This window comes from Lactuca sativa, chromosome 7 (assembly GCF_002870075.4).
Source record: "Lactuca sativa cultivar Salinas chromosome 7, Lsat_Salinas_v11, whole genome shotgun sequence".
NCBI lineage: Eukaryota > Viridiplantae > Streptophyta > Magnoliopsida > Asterales > Asteraceae > Lactuca > Lactuca sativa.
The window spans coordinates 30,000,457-30,016,627 of NC_056629.2; the positions used below are offsets into that span (position 1 = coordinate 30,000,457).

The window sequence follows — 16,171 nt, forward strand, 5'->3', positions numbered from 1 at the left end:
TTAATTGGATTAATATTGGTTGAGTTACAGTCCTTCGAACATCGGATGTTACAGCTATATTTTTAGCACTTTTACTTTGTTTAGAAAATTTGTGATTTTTGAACTGTCATATTTCCACACTCTTTCTTGTAATAATATGACCTTTTTCCGACGTATTGTCCTCTGTGTTAGCTACAATGTAGGCTCTAGAATCATTGTAATTAGATTAAGTCGATTATTTGGATCAAATGACTCGGGGAATACTTGATCAAGTGACTCGAGTATTACATTATGTTAGAATAAATTTAAAGTTTTTAATGTCTAACACATTCTATTAGAATTTATAGTTTTATTCTTTTGGAATATACTACTAGTTTTAATATTTTAAAGTTGATTATGTTTTCTTTAGGGATATAGATTTTGAAGAGGTTGCATTGATGTGGAAAAAGAAGAAAACATGGAGAACGAGAGTATTCTAGCAGAATGTATTCTGCCAGAATGTATAAAGTGTTTCTTAACAATAATATTCTTTTAGAATTGAGTAGTGTTTTTGTTAGATTTTGATATTGTTATTTTTATTTTTTTAACCATTCTTAGTTTTAATCTTTAAGAATAAATGTAATTCTTAAGCCATTATTAATCATTTTTTTTCAGTAATAATTGTTTAGTCTCATTCTTTACGAATTAATGTAATTAGTGATTCTTAAAAAATAAAATTTGTATTCTTTAGAAAATGTTATTCTTGATAATATGTTGTATAATTCTTTAAGCATGTTAATCATAAAAAATATATTGAATGAACCATATTTTGCAAGAATAAAATCGAAAATATATTTACTAGTTTATGTTTGACTCTCTGTCATTCTGACTAAATAAAATAGGTTAGTATTAGAAATTATAATAGAATTAAATTTGAATTAATTTAATAAATCCAGATTTAAAAAAAGGAAATTAATTAACCCTTAAAATTCGGAAATTTCCTTTTTTAATGTAGGTTAAATGACCAAAACACCATTCTGATTAAATTTGAGTGATTATATTGTACATGTTACCTTATTGTAATATTGTAGACCCTCAGATCATCAACATTGATTTTATTCATCCATTGGTACAAAATTATACTTATGGATACACAATAAATGTAAGAAACAAAATAACATAGCCTTTTATATATATATATATATATATATATATATATATATATATATATATATATATATATATATATATATATATATATATATATATATATATATTTATATAAGAACTCAAAATTTGGTAGGAACCACTTGACAAATCTTGACTATAAGATCGAAAAAACAAATGGTCAATATTTATTTTTATTTATCGTCAAAATCCCGTGAGATAATATGCGTTTTAGAAATTAGTTGCAAGATTTTCATAACTTCCAATGAATGTTAAATGTTTGGAAAGTACAAAAAACAAAGCAAAAAACAAGAAAAAAAAAACAAAAATTCGGCCTCCCACTTACGACACGTGTACCTGCCAAGAACCTCCCATCTTTGAACCAAGTGTCCAGCTCTTAATGGTTGGTTGGAGGGGTTTTTTAGGAATGAACATGGGTCCGTTTGGGTCGGGTTTTGGCTTAAACTGAGTCAAACCTTAGAAAGTCAGTTTTTCGGTTTTTAAACTCATTTGGCTTCGCTTTTTGCATGGCTTGGTTTTTCGGGTTGGGTTTGTGGGTTTTCGGTTTTAAAACCGCGAGTTTGTGAGTTCAAGTTTTTTTTTTTTTTTTTTTTTGGTTTTTGAGTTCAAATCCATTGAAATCACACTGCTATAAATGGTATTATATCTACTTTAAATATACTAAAATAAAGAGTATGGATTCTAGTATTCTACACGCTTTGATGTGTTCAAAATGTTAAAGTTTAACACAATTAAAAATTTGTGAACAATAAACCTACAGTAGTAAAGGGATAAAGTCTAAAGTTTAGGTTTTAATTGAAATAGCAAACAACTTTAATACAACTTGTCAGTACAAAATGGGTCAGTTTGATTTCTATGGGCGGTTTTCAAAACCAAACCGAACCGAACTGCTATTTTTCAGTTTTAGAAAATTCAAACCCAAACCATCGGTATGGTCACTATACTATGAACTTTTTTAAAAGAACTTTTAAAAAATAAAGTTTCTTAGATATCACACTTTAATTTTGAAGAGGATAAGTTTTTTTTTTTGAAATGTTGAAAATGATAGGATCCAAAATTAGATGATTCAAAACATTTATGATCTAAAAGAGTTATGATTCAACATGTTTATAATCAAAAAATATTTTGATTAAAAAATTCTTTGATCTAAATACGGTATGATCATTAATCATATCTTTTATGATTCAAAAAGATATAATGATCTAACATTTTTTATTACCAAAAACTTGATTTAGTTGAATATATTATGATCCAAAAATCATATAACTTAAAAATGATATGATCCAAAATACTATGATTGCCAAATGATATGATCTAAAATTTTATGATCCAAAATGATATGATTGAAAGATATTATGATTCTTAATATTTATGATTTGAAACTTTTAAAATTGTTAAACATCAAAAGCCGAATCGATATTAAGCTCAAAAAAATACAACTAACTTAAAAAATGCACAAAACCATTAACAAATAATAATTAAAAAAAACATAAAAAAGCTAAACAAAGATTAATGTTATTAAAAAAAATATTTTTAAAAAATGAAAAAAATAAGAAAACCCTACTTAAATAACGTTCCATTGACGTTTGTCACATGCGATTACATCCTCGAACCTATATTACGTTCCACGGGCGTGCATCATATGCGAATACATCATGCCCAAGTATTGGATTTGACATTTGTGCCCTGACGAAGTGGGTGGTGGAGAATTATCCTTGCGGTTTCTACCACTTTTGGGGTTTTTACTAGATTCGAATCCCACACACACAAAATTTTATGACTAATTTTGCAAAAAAGATAACGGAGTTCACCATGAAACCTGTTAAATGACGTAGAGTGATAACTCTATGTCCCATTTGTGGCTAGAGCCAACCAAAAAAATAATAGGATTTTTCCCAATTACACGTGAAAATGTTATGATTTTTATGATATTTGCCATTTTCTATTTATCTAACATTGTTTTACGCACAAATTTAACCTTTCATATTTCTCCTATATAATATAACTAATTTGTTTCTCTTATCTTTTATTCTTATCATAAAATGGCTTTTAAAGTTTATTACTAATATTTATTAGTGTTCATTTTGTTATAAACCATGTTTTTATCTCAATGTTTTAAAAGATTTTTCATGTTAACCACTTAAAAAAATGATTTTCTATGTCCATAGTAAGTCGTTTTCCATAGTCTAATGCCTTGTGATACATGTAAAGTTTTTTCAAATCATCACCATACATATATATAGTTTTTTTACAATGAAGCTTGAACATTATTCAAAATAATTAAGTTGAACGTTGTAGTTATATAAATTTTCAAAAAAATCAACTCTTATATAAATGTTAAGACTTAAGATTATATAAATTTAGCCCATTTTTTGTTTTTACATGAATGGGGTAAAAAAAAAATTTCTTAAGGCTTCTCATTGAGGTTAAAAACTAAGTTGAAAATTTACGATGAGAGCATTTTCATTAAATAATATCATCTAAATATCATAATTTTATATTGTATCGATGTAGGACATCACAAAAGGTAGAAAATATGATAGTTCTGAAAAAAACTTTCATGGTTGACAAAATGGCTTGTGGAATGATGCAATTGATGTCTAAACCGGTTACAATCAAGAACATAGGAGAACAAACATATAAGAGAAAATGTTTTAACGCATTTACTTATAAATGTTTTATAATCCCATGAGTTTATATCTTAAGCAATGTGGGATAAAAAAAATCTCTTAGTCTCTTTAATTATAATTGTTTGCTTTTACTTTAACTTTGTTTCTTTAGTAATGTGGGATAAAAAAACATGACACAAAAATGCATGTGATAAAGCAAACTTGATCCCACATTGTAATGATATACAAAACATAATAAATTATTTCATTCTTTAAATAAATGTCTCCCTAAAAAGTTTAAATAGTAACATAATTCATTAATCATTTTCTATCCTTTGAAACTTTTCAACTAATAATGTTCTTGAAAAATATAATTAAACACTCTATTATCATCATACTATAGGAAGTATTCTTATTTTTACTATATTTATTTGAAACTTCCATAATTTTTTAATTTCTTTTATAATAATACTATAAATTAGTTAAATAATATTAAATAAATTAAAAAAAAACATCTATCTAACCATACATGAGGCCATCCAAATAAATGTAGTTCAAAATAAATGATTTATTTTTTATCATATTAATTTGAGTTTTTTTTTTCAAAAATAAAAATGAATATTAATTGCAAAAATAAAATAAAAATAAAAATCTAGATTAAGTTGAATATATAATGGTGAAAAAAAAATAATGAAGTTTTGGTAAGAGAGATAGATATTATCATTAGTAGAAATTCAAAAGTCACATTAGATAGTATCGACTAGGGTTGTTCACTAATTTGATAAAATAGAATTGGACAATTGGACAACTTGGATTGAACTATTTTGTTCGGATATTCGGATTTTTTTGATTGGTTTTCAACAAAACCGAATTATTATTTTGGATTTCAGATTGGTTTTGGTTTATAAAATAAGAACCAAATAGTCCAAAAAACCGAATAAATATTTATTATTTATTTATTATTTATAATATATATCTATAGTTATTTATTGATTTTATAAATTATTTTTTCAAATAGGTTCAAAACGTTTCACCTAATAAAAAAACATTAATACGCATTTTCTCTCAAGTTTTCTATCTATAAAATATTTAACTATAATATATCTTCTTAATAGTTGTTTATAAATTTTAAATCACAACTAAATAATTTGTTTTCATTTATTGTGTAAAGTTGGATAATATTATAATTATATGTCATTTTAAAATGTTTTGGTTTTTGAAAACCGAATTATAAAAACCGATCCAAACGATTTGTAATCGGATCGGATTGGATTTGAATTTAGTTTGGACTATAGATATATATTATAGTTACTGTCATTACTCATGCATTCAAGTTTATAAACCTTGTTAAGTTTGGTCTTTCTATCAATGTGGAACTCATTCCTATATTCTTCTCTTTTGCTAGATTTATTCTCAAATACTCATCTTTGAGTATCGATATCTCATTCACATATATTTCATTTTAGACATATAATATATCGTTTCGAAGTTTTCACGGAAGAGAACACAAACTCACTTAGAATTAATTATATATACAACATATATTTCTATATGTCTAAAGTTAGTAAAAATATAAATATTTATATTAAATTTTCCAAACAAAATATATATTTTTCAATAATCAAACCAAAATATTAAAGGGAAAATGACGTATAGTCCCTATAATGTTTCTAGGGTTGACCCATTTAGCCAGTTAACTTATTTTGTGGCTTAATAAGGGATCGAATTAGTCTTTGTCGGGTCGATTAAGTCCTTATTTCAATTTTGAAGGGGTTAGCCGGTCATTTTAAGTCCACCTCCTTCTACTAACACCACATCGGATGCTGACTGTGACTTTCGTCTAATGCCATGTCATTAATTAGTCACCTCCTTCGTAATGTCGGTATACGCTTTATAAAAGAGCCTGTTTACATCCACTGTTCAACACTTCATCGGTAAACCCTTTTTTGTGAGCTGCTTTTGAATCCTCAAGCATGAAACCCGTATTCTTACAAGTAGATTTCCACTTCCAAGGAATGTTCGCCAGAAACCCCATACGCTACACCGGTGGAATTACTCAGAGGTTTTCGGACATCGATTTCGCAGGAATGGACAAGGATGGGTGTGTTGCCTTCATCGAAAGGTTCACTGGGGAAAAGTGTGAGAAGCTCTATTACTGCCAACCTGATATTGATTTTCCAAAAGGTTTGACTCTAATTTGCAATGACCCCGATTATTACGACTTCATTGAAATTGCATATGAATGTGGTGTTATACTCCCTATGTATGTAGACCATTTTGGGGATAGTAACATACAGGAATGGTTGGATGAACAAAAGACGAGTTTGTTGGTAACATTGATGAAGAAGTACTTGATGGTGCAGGACTGGTTAAGGAAGTTGCACCAGGGTATCGGGATGTGGGTGATAGTGACACGAACGATGAGGTAGAGAATGGCGATGATGATGATGACGAGGATGAGGATGTCGATGGCGATGAGGATGACCATCAAAAGCCTCATTTTTTTATAAAGGGTAATGAGATTCAGGAAGAGATGGGTGAGAAAGCAGGTGCAGGTGAGTTTTTCGATGAAGACATGGGTGACAATGAAGATGTTTATCCCGAATTGCCAAACATTTTCAATGATAAGCTCAATTGGAAGGAGCAGGAACCTATTTTAGGTATGAGGTTTGAGAGTCCTAAGCAATTGAAACACATGCTTTGTAACTATGCTGTCGCGAATGGTTATCAATTATGTTTTGTTAAGAATGATACTAGACGATTACTTGTCAAATGCTGTGGTGGCAAATGTACTTTTAGGCTTTGGGGTTCTTGGATGAGTGAAGATAAGTCTTTCCAGATAAAATCTCTTATCAGTGAGCATAATTGTGCAAAGAATTTCAAATTCGGATCAATTGTGGCTTACAAATGGATAGGGACCCACTTTAAGCACCAATTTTACAACAATCAAAAGATGAGCGCCCGAATGCTTAGAGAGGAGGTAAAAACAGATTTTGGGATTAACGTGAGTATGAGTCAGTGTAGGAGAGCCAAGAAGTATGCATTGAGTCTAGTTAAGGGACAATAGCTGAGAATTATGCAAGATTATGGTCATATGGTGAGGAGATTAGAAGATCAAATCCTGGATCCATAGTTAAAATTTGTGTTGATTCAATGCCTGATGGTAAGAATTATTTCAGCAAAATATACATATGTTTTGCTTCAGTAAAAGAGGGATGGAGGGGAGGATGTAGGAGGATCATTAACCTGGATGGTTGTTTTCTGAAAACTTTTTGTCAATGGGAGTTGGTTTGTGCTGTGGGTAGAGATGCTAACAATGGAATATTCCCAATTGCTTGGGCAGTTGTTTCTGTGGAAAACAAAGAGAATTGGAAATGGTTCTTAGAAAGTCTTTCAGAAGATTTGCAATGTTGGAATCATGGTAACGATTTGGTTCTAATTTCGGATCAACACAAGGTATGGTTCAAAACTATTGCATGTTTTAAATTTAGTTATTGCTATTCGAATTTCAAACATTAATGTGACTTATGTAGCGTTTGATTGAGGCAGTGAAGGAAGTATTTCCAACAGCTGAACATAGACAGTGTGCTAGACATATCTATGCGAATTTTAGAAAGCCATTTAGTGGATCCAAGTTTGAAAATCTGTTTTGGAAAGCGAGCAAGGCAACAACTGAAGCACAATTTAATGTAGTCATGAAAGAGATTGGAAAATTAAATCCGGAAGCAGTTGTGCATCTTATGGCTAGAGATCCAAAGACTTGGTCTTTGGCTTTTTTCAGAGTTCATAATTCTTGTGAGTCAGTAGAGAATGGTTTTTCAGAGAGTTTTAATAGTGTGATTTTGGATGCCCGGAAGAAACCAATAATAAGCATGTTAGAGGACATTCGTATATATGTGATGCAAAGGATGGTGACTATGAAACTAACCGGACAAGGATGGAATGCTTATTCTGTTTGTCTAAATATCATAATACGGTTGAATATGCTCCAAACTGAGCAAAGGTTTGTACATTTATCCAATTACATTACTACTTTACTCTTCACATCTCATGATATTTGCGGTTTTCATCTATATATGTAGGCATTGGCATGTCATTTCTTGTGGTGGGATGAAGTTTGAGGCAAGGAAGATGGACGAGGCGTTTATTGTGGATGTTGAAAAAAAGGAATGCAGCTGCAGGCTATGGCAACTTAATGGATATGGTTGCGTACACTCAGTTGCCACCTTAGCCTACTTAAATTTGACACCTGATGGTCCATATGTAGATTCAATGTACTTGGCTGCATTATACCATAATACTCACAAACAGCCAATCCATGGGATGAATGGACAAAATATGTGGCCTTCTACTGACTTGATACCCCCTTTGCCTCCATTGAAAAGGCGTATGCCAGGAAGGCCAACCATAAAGAGAAGAAGAGATGCTTCTGAACGGATGGGAAAACATACCGTCTGCAAGGCAGGGAAGAAAGTTTCTTGCAGCATATGCAAGGAGAAAGGACACAACAAGGCTACTTGTAGTAAAGGTGTAAGAACATCCAAACAAAATGGAACAAAGAAACAAAAACAGATACCTACGCAGGAGTCTGTAAACATTACCATAGGAGTAGGGGAGGATGAGGTAATCGTAGATGCTACTGATGCTTTGGATAGGCCTAGAGATGAAGAGCGAATGGTGGGAGTCAATGGACAGGATGAAGGGGTGAATGTCAATGCTCGAGTTAAGCATGTTAAACCACCTAAAATGCGAAAGAAGTCAGAACGAATCATTAAACTGAAGCTTGCAAAAAATGTAGGGGGTGAAGGTAGCAGTGTTGCAACGGCCATGGAATTGGATTAAGTAGTTGTTTGTTATAGGGCTGTTCACTATCTGGATAAAACCGAATTGTCCAATTGGACAATTTGGATCGGACTATTTGGTTCGGATATTTGGATTTTTGGATTGGTTTTCAGCAAAACCGAATTAATATTTTGGATATCGGATTGGTTTTGGTTTATAAACTAAGGACCGAATAGTCCAAAAGAACCGAATAACAACTTATTATCTTTATTTCATATGTATCTTTAACTATTTATAAATTTACTAAATTATTATTTGTAGTTATTAGAAGTTTTCATTGAATATACTACCTTAAATTACTTATTATCAAAAGTTTTTTGTCAATGAAATATTAACTATAATATATTTTCTTAGTATTTATTCATAAATTATAATTTATAAAAAAAATAGTTTTTTTGTAGATTTTGCTAATATTCAAGTTATATATTTTTCAAAATGTCTTGCCTCTTGAAAACCGAATTGTAAAAACCGATCCAACCGAATTGTAATTAGTTTGGATCGGATCGGATTTAAATTTAGTTTGGACTATTCAGATCGATGTTTTGAAAACCGAAATATATTCGGATTCCCTTGATTGGATCGGATCAAACCGATCCATCCAAACGAACACTCCTAGTTTGTTATTTGTAGTGAATGTGTGTTGCAGTAAACAAATGATCTTTGTATGTTCTTTTATGGTGTACTACGAATTTTAAGGGGTATTATGGGCATTTTAGCCAAAACAAAGTAAACTGACCATTTATGATGTGGGGGTATTTGAGTTATTACTATTTAAATTGACCATTTTGGTTGTGGGGGCATTTTAGTCATTATAAATTAAATTTAACATTTTGGATGTGAGGGCATTTTAGTCATTAGAAATTAAAACCATTTTTGGATGCAAGGGTAATTAACTCATTACAAAGTAAATTGGCCATTTTGGTTGTGGGGGCATTTTAGTCATTACAAATTAAGTTTAACATTTTGGATGTGAGGGCATTTTAGTCATTAGAAATTAAAACCATTTTTGGATGCAGGGGTAATTAACTCATTACAAAGTAAATTGGCCATTTTGGTTGTGGGGGCATTTTAGTCATTACAAATTAAGTTTAACATTTTCGATGTGCGGGCATTTTAGTCATTATAAATTAAAACCATTTTTGGATGCAGGGGTAATTAACTCATTACAAAGTAAATTGGCCATTTTGGATGCAGGGGTAATTAAGTCATTACAAAGTAAATTGACCATTTTTCATGCAGGGGTAATTTAGTCATTGTAAAAAACACGGGACTTGTGACTTAATCCATTCAACATGAAAAGGCTATCTTTAGAAAACTTTATTCCCTTTTTTTTTTCCAAAAAAGGTTTGCAGACAAGCAGATATGGTTCAATCGTGTGCAAAGGTTTTTTTTGTCCCTTTTCCCAAACTGCACCATTTGTGGTCCCTGTCTATGCGCATAAAGAAGGTAAATTCATTTTGCTTTGTCTTGTGGTGCTGTCCCAGTCGATGAAACATATATAATACCCAAATGTTTCTTTCTTTCATGCACACATACAGATACAGGTGAAAGACAATTTTTTTTAATAATATCATATTAAAACACAATTCACCCATGGGTTTGTTTACATCGCTTACTACTATTCAATAACCTATTACAGAGATCATCGACAAAAAACTTCATCAAAAAACGATGACAATCAGCAGCCCAGCAACACCACCACCAAATCTACAGACCAACATCACAAACTAATACCAGCAACCCACACAAAATCTACTACTAATATTGACACTAAACAACATAGGCAACACACCAAAACACAAACCCAGGAGTGAAATGCTTCAACCTACACAACATTTTTTTACTTAAACACCAAATACGTCACCACAGATGCACAAACAACACCAAAAATCCCAACACAAGACATCAGCTTCTTACGTTTGTTGTCCTTGAAGACCATCTTCGCATATGCTCCTTGCAGAGAAACGAAATGATTTTTAAGATCAGCAACCATATGTGAGATATCCATCTGACCAGCGCGAACGTCATCGACCTCAAGGTTCATGGCATCTAAGTGTCGATTAACTGCAAGACGGAGCTCACGCAACTGGTCTTGGAAGTCCTCTCGTATAAGAGACAACTCCGTCTGGGTTTGCAGTAGACTGATGGCTATGTCTTCGTTCGTTACACCATTCGAATGATTCTCATCCATGTAACGGGCGTAATTTGGAGACCAACTGTGTTCTGCACGTCCGCTCGAAGCCATTTTGGAGTAAACTTAGAGACGAGATTGGGGTAATGAAGTTTGCAGATGTGCCCTTTTAGGTCAAGGAAGTCTTCATTTTATATGGAGGCGCTAGAACTGTCGATCGTTGCTCCTTACGATTCGCCTTCAATACGACGTCGTTGTGGTTGTTGGACGATTTAACTTCTTGCCATGTCATCGCTTACGTGTTAGGCTAGGTTTATGTAGCAATGTTAACCGGCTACAATAGATAAAAGGGACTATATTGTTAGGTAACAAATAATTCGATCCCTTATTAAGCCACAAAATAAATTAACTGGCTAAATGGGTCAACCCTAGAAACATTATAGGCCTATACGTAATTTTCCCAATATTAAATGCTTATGGTTTTTATAGAACTTAGCTGGCCTATATATAATAAAATTATTTTAAAAAACAAATAAATTAAGCACAGAGTTTTGGGTTTCCCTAAAAAGAGACGTAAAGTGACACAAGAGGGAAAGAAAGTGGCGTGTAAGGTGGGGATTTGGATAGAGAGTGTGGAAGGTAGGCCCCTTCTCGAAACAATAGCGCAGACGTTGGTGTTGTAAATTGTAATGTTGTCTGTCGTAATCCGGCACGTCACCTTCCTCCACAGCCGCTCACCATTTACTCCCACCTCCATTTCCCTTTTTTTTATAATTTTCTTTCTCTTTTAAGTAACACTCTTTATCTTCTATTTAACTATTTGATCGTTTAGTCGACTAGGTCAGTAGGTAGTATGCCCAAAAGGGTGACTAAATGTTAAAATTAAATAATAAGCGTTTTTTTTTGCTGTATTTATTTTATGAACATTAACAAAAAAATAACAATACTCGTATATTTATTGTTAAAGGAAATAACCAAAAACTATGATTTCAGAAAATGTTCAATATTTTCGGAATGCGGACCTTGAAGTGGTCTCGTACCGACACGGGTTTAGTGGTCCTCCTAGTTATACGTGGTTTCCATAATGTGGTATCCATCAATGTTTTAAAAACCGGTTTGAACCGGCCGGTCGAACCGGTTGGACCGGGAACCTGGAGAAGGAACGGTTCAACTATTACCGGTTTTACATTGATTTCTAAACCGGATTGAACCGGCCGGTTTTTAGGAAAAACCGGTTGAACCGGTCAAAATAAATCGGTTGAACCGGTTAAATCGAATAAAAACACATGAAAAATAACCATTTACATAATAAACTTTGGTGATTTTTTTCAAATCTATTTAGTTTTCTTTAAATAAAAACATATGATAAATGTTATAAATTCATTTGATGTGTTTGTATTCATCAAAAACTATATTTCGTTTGGGTATTATACTTTATTAATTTTTCATTTTGACATATATGGATTGATGTAAAATACTAAAACTTATGGTTATATGTTATTTTAATGTGTTTGGATTCATCTACAATTTATTTTTATGTGTATTTTTAATGTTTGAACTTGTAAACATCAAATTCATAATTTCTATATGTATTTATGTGTAGGAAAATAGAAAAAAACATGAAAAATATAGAAACCGGTTCACCCGGCGGTCGAACCGGTTAAACCGGTTGAACCGGGAACCGGTCACTATACCGGTTCAACTAAAAAGACCAGTTTTTAAAACATTGGTATCCATGATATATCAGAGTCGTATTTCTGACGTTATGATTTTTTTTTCGATGTTATGTTATGATTGTCAACGAAAAAAATAGATGTTTAGAGGTTGCAGTGTTGTGGTATTTTCTCTCTACCTTATATGTTTTGTTAGCATTTTATCAATCTAGATAATGTAAAATCATAAGCTGCAATATAAAAAGATTGTCTGTCGGGAACACGTAGAACTTATCTGCAATTTTGAACTTAGGGTCAAAATACATTTTCGTTGAGTAATCGTCAATGGATTCTCTTAGTTGGCATCAATAATGAAGATATGTGACGTTTTTTTGGTAAAGATGTGTGTATGAGGTTGTAAAGATAATGACTTGCAAGACTGACTTGGGTTGAGACATACTTGCAACATTACAAGAGGCGCTTTTCAGGGAGTTAAATTTTGGAAAATAGGTTGATGTCCCCACAGGCATGGAAGGGCACTCGTTGCTCATCTGCTACATGTTTTGTAAGGAGACTATTACATACCATGGTCCGATGTGAATAAATTATTCTTTAAAGTATGTGACTACGAGCTCTGCTTTGACAAGAAAGTATTCTTCCTGATAACAACTTTGTGGTTCGATGAATATTTTCCCGCTCATGTGACCACAACATGGTTCCAAAAATGAGTGCGTCCATATGTCCAAATGGTTGACAGGGTGACAATTAGTGATATAGATGACAACTTCAATACTCACTTGATAAGTTATATGACGAAGATGTGGTGACCACGGTCAATTACGATAAGGGATGCAAGTAATTTTTCTTCACTCAAATCTATAAAATTATAGATAAGAAATCTGATCATAAAAGTTCAGAACGACTACAAATAATGTTTGCAAAATAATCTTACTATGCAACTGATACAAAAAAGAGGTACTCAAATTGATGGTCGTTGTAAGTCTTAATGTGGTTAACCGTCCTTAAATTCTTCATTTTTAAATTGAAACAATATATTAGGAGTATTTGGAAACTTCCTTCAAAGGACCCCCAATAAATCAAAAGAATGTAATTTTACATGATATGCTTGTCAATGAAAAATATGAACACTAAATTTGTCACTCGGTCAGTATATCCTTTAAGAAATGCCTAACATAGGGGTGTGAATACTTGATCAGAATGTTCTAAGAGGGAATACCCTCTTGATGAGAGAATGGTTGTGGAGAGAATTCCCTCATGGTAGGAGAACGACCAGAAAGTGAAAGGGAGAATGTCCTCTTGATGAGAGAATGATCGGATAGAGAATGCTCTCTTTCTTTATTAAGAGAATTCTTCCTTGGTGGCAGGACGTTCCTTTTGAAAAATAATTCTAAGTCCTTAAAGTGATCGAGTACTTAGAAAATACGTTATAGCCTGAGCAAAAGGCGTTCCAGCTAATGCTAAATGTGCTTTGCTTGGGGGGGGGATGCACTATTATGGAGAATGCGCTCCATGGATGCGCTAGTCCTTCTAAATATGCTCCAGCAGCTCAATGATGTTCTCTCGATGATGGTGAATGTGCTTCTTACTTCTGAATATGTTGGTATGGTTCTTTGGAAGCTGTTTAATGTGCCTATGTGCATGGTAGGTGGTCATGCAAGTTCTTAAAGGTTGAAGATTCTAGAAGTAGTTATATGACGTCTTATTGATTGGTTGATTCGATTTAGGGCCTATTTATGGATGGGTCAGGCCCATCATATATAGGGTACACATGCTTGCCTATAATTAAGGACTCTTATCTCCGTTAACATTTTCTACTTCAAGATATTTGTGTTTATGAGTGAATAAATTTCAAATAACAATCATTATGAGGTTAAGAGCATATCATTTGGAGCAGTTTGTCAGCAAAAACGATTTCATTTTTTAAGAGCTCGAGTGAGGTTCAACCTTGTATGAGTGATTTTAATTGTTCCTAGAAGATTAATAAATCCATTCTCTTGTTCTCGCTTAGATATACATCGATCCAACCATGTTAAATATTGTGTTCAATTTTACAGTTTTTTATTATTGTCTATCAGAAGTTTATTCCACATGTTTTATAAAAATCGTTTGTCGTTTGTTTGATGTTTCTTAACTTGTTTTTGTTGAATAACAACACCCAACACTTTGTTGTTGGATTGATGATGGGGATACAATTGTGTTTATGTAAGTGTGCTCATCCACAAACTTACATACTTAGATATATTTATGCAATGTTATCTTATGTAGCTCTCATCCGTTATTTATAATTTTTAGCATAACAAACTGCTTCAAACTTATCTTTTTATGTAGCCTAGTGCTCATCGCGATTATGGTCTGATCAGTTCTCGTCGTGACTTCATGGCACTAGGATGTCCATGTGGTGATATACATAACCGTTAAGATTTGACCAGGAAATTCCATGTCATCATGACATGGAAAATGGATTCTCATGTCATGGCCAAGAGTCAGACACGACCCTAGACGTTCAAAGTCATGTCGTCATGACATGGAAAATGGGTGCTCACATCATGAGAACTGGGCAGTTATATATTTTTTGTATCATCGATTGATAACCTTAATCAGCTCGACTTGGGTCCAATCAAAACCTCTATTGATATGATCTTAACCCCTCAAGACCATTTCTAAGTGACAAGAATGATAGGGAAAAGAATGGGACTAACTAACACACCAAAACCAAGAATTTTCCATCATCCAAGGTTTCTTCTTATATGTGATTGTAGGACAACATAATGAATCAAAGATAGATGCCCTTACATTCTGGAAATCCATAAATGAATCACCAAGATGATGTATAGGAAGAACCTCAAGAATTCCACCAAGTGTCCACCAAATACACCAATAACTTCACCCTCCTTCTTCACATCAACTCACTATCAAAGGCAAGAACCCAAGAACACTCTCTCAACATGGCGAAGGCTTAGAGTAGGGTTTGTTGGCTGCAAATGGCTGATTAATCTCGGATTAGGGCTAAATGGTGTATAAATACAAGCCAAATTTTAATGTCAGACACTCAAAGTGTGCAAAAATGACTATATGACCCATATGCATGATCAAGTAACTATTTCTTACACTTAAGCCCCCAAAAATTTAACTTAAATCAATAGAAAGGTAATTTAAATGAACATATAGCAGAACTAACCTCAATGGCAAAGTGGGAACATTCAAGTCGTTACAAGAGATCAATTGAAAAATCATGTTAACCATAAGGACCATTTCTATATATCACTCTTAATAATATGTAAAAATTTATTTAAAGAAAATGATAAAAAAAATGTTTAATAAAAGTATAATAGTAAATTTAAATCAAATGTGGATCAAAACAAAATTGTTGGAAGTGTCAAACCCAACAAATGATAAGGGTACAAAATGACTCGAAATACACCACTTAATTACACAAAAAAAGTAATATAATATAAGCAGGGTCGATCCACAGAGACACGGGAAAATCACTTATGCTTTTTTGCACAAGGTATAAGTTAATCACAAAATAGGGGGTTTGTTTGTAAGAAGTAAAAAAGACAGTTAAAGAACTAAGACAATGAAAAAAAATTAGAGATGTAAATGTTCCAACTCCATGATTGATTGTCTTATTAAGTGATTCAATTAAGAAATGATGTTCACTCAATTCTATCTAAGTTGGTACTTGGAAATGTTAACAAACTCTAACACTTCCTATTCACCAATTTATTAGATTTAAAACAAGCTCTCTAAAACTAACCTAATCTTTGAAT

The 16,171-nt window shown here is 32.3% G+C and overlaps 1 protein-coding gene across 1 annotated transcript; it reads left to right on the forward strand.

Annotated features, from left to right (window-relative positions):
* Nucleotides 1–6,908: 6,908 nt before the first annotated feature.
* Nucleotides 6,909–8,597, forward strand: LOC128127213 (uncharacterized). Its single transcript, XM_052765643.1, has 3 exons — nt 6,909–7,211; nt 7,289–7,758; nt 7,838–8,597. Exons 1-3 carry the CDS (start codon nt 6,909–6,911, stop codon nt 8,595–8,597), a joined length of 1,533 nt encoding a protein of 510 aa, XP_052621603.1.
* The last annotated feature ends 7,574 nt before the right edge of the window (nt 8,598–16,171 follow it).

Coding starts and splice junctions, on each gene's coding strand:
- LOC128127213 (XM_052765643.1), top strand. CDS start 6,909: ATGCCTGATGGTAAGAATTATTTCAGCAAAATATACATATGTTTTGCT. Junction 7,212..7,288: donor TAATTTCGGATCAACACAAG/GTATGGTTCAAA, acceptor TGACTTATGTAG/CGTTTGATTGAGGCAGTGAA. Junction 7,759..7,837: donor ATGCTCCAAACTGAGCAAAG/GTTTGTACATTT, acceptor CTATATATGTAG/GCATTGGCATGTCATTTCTT.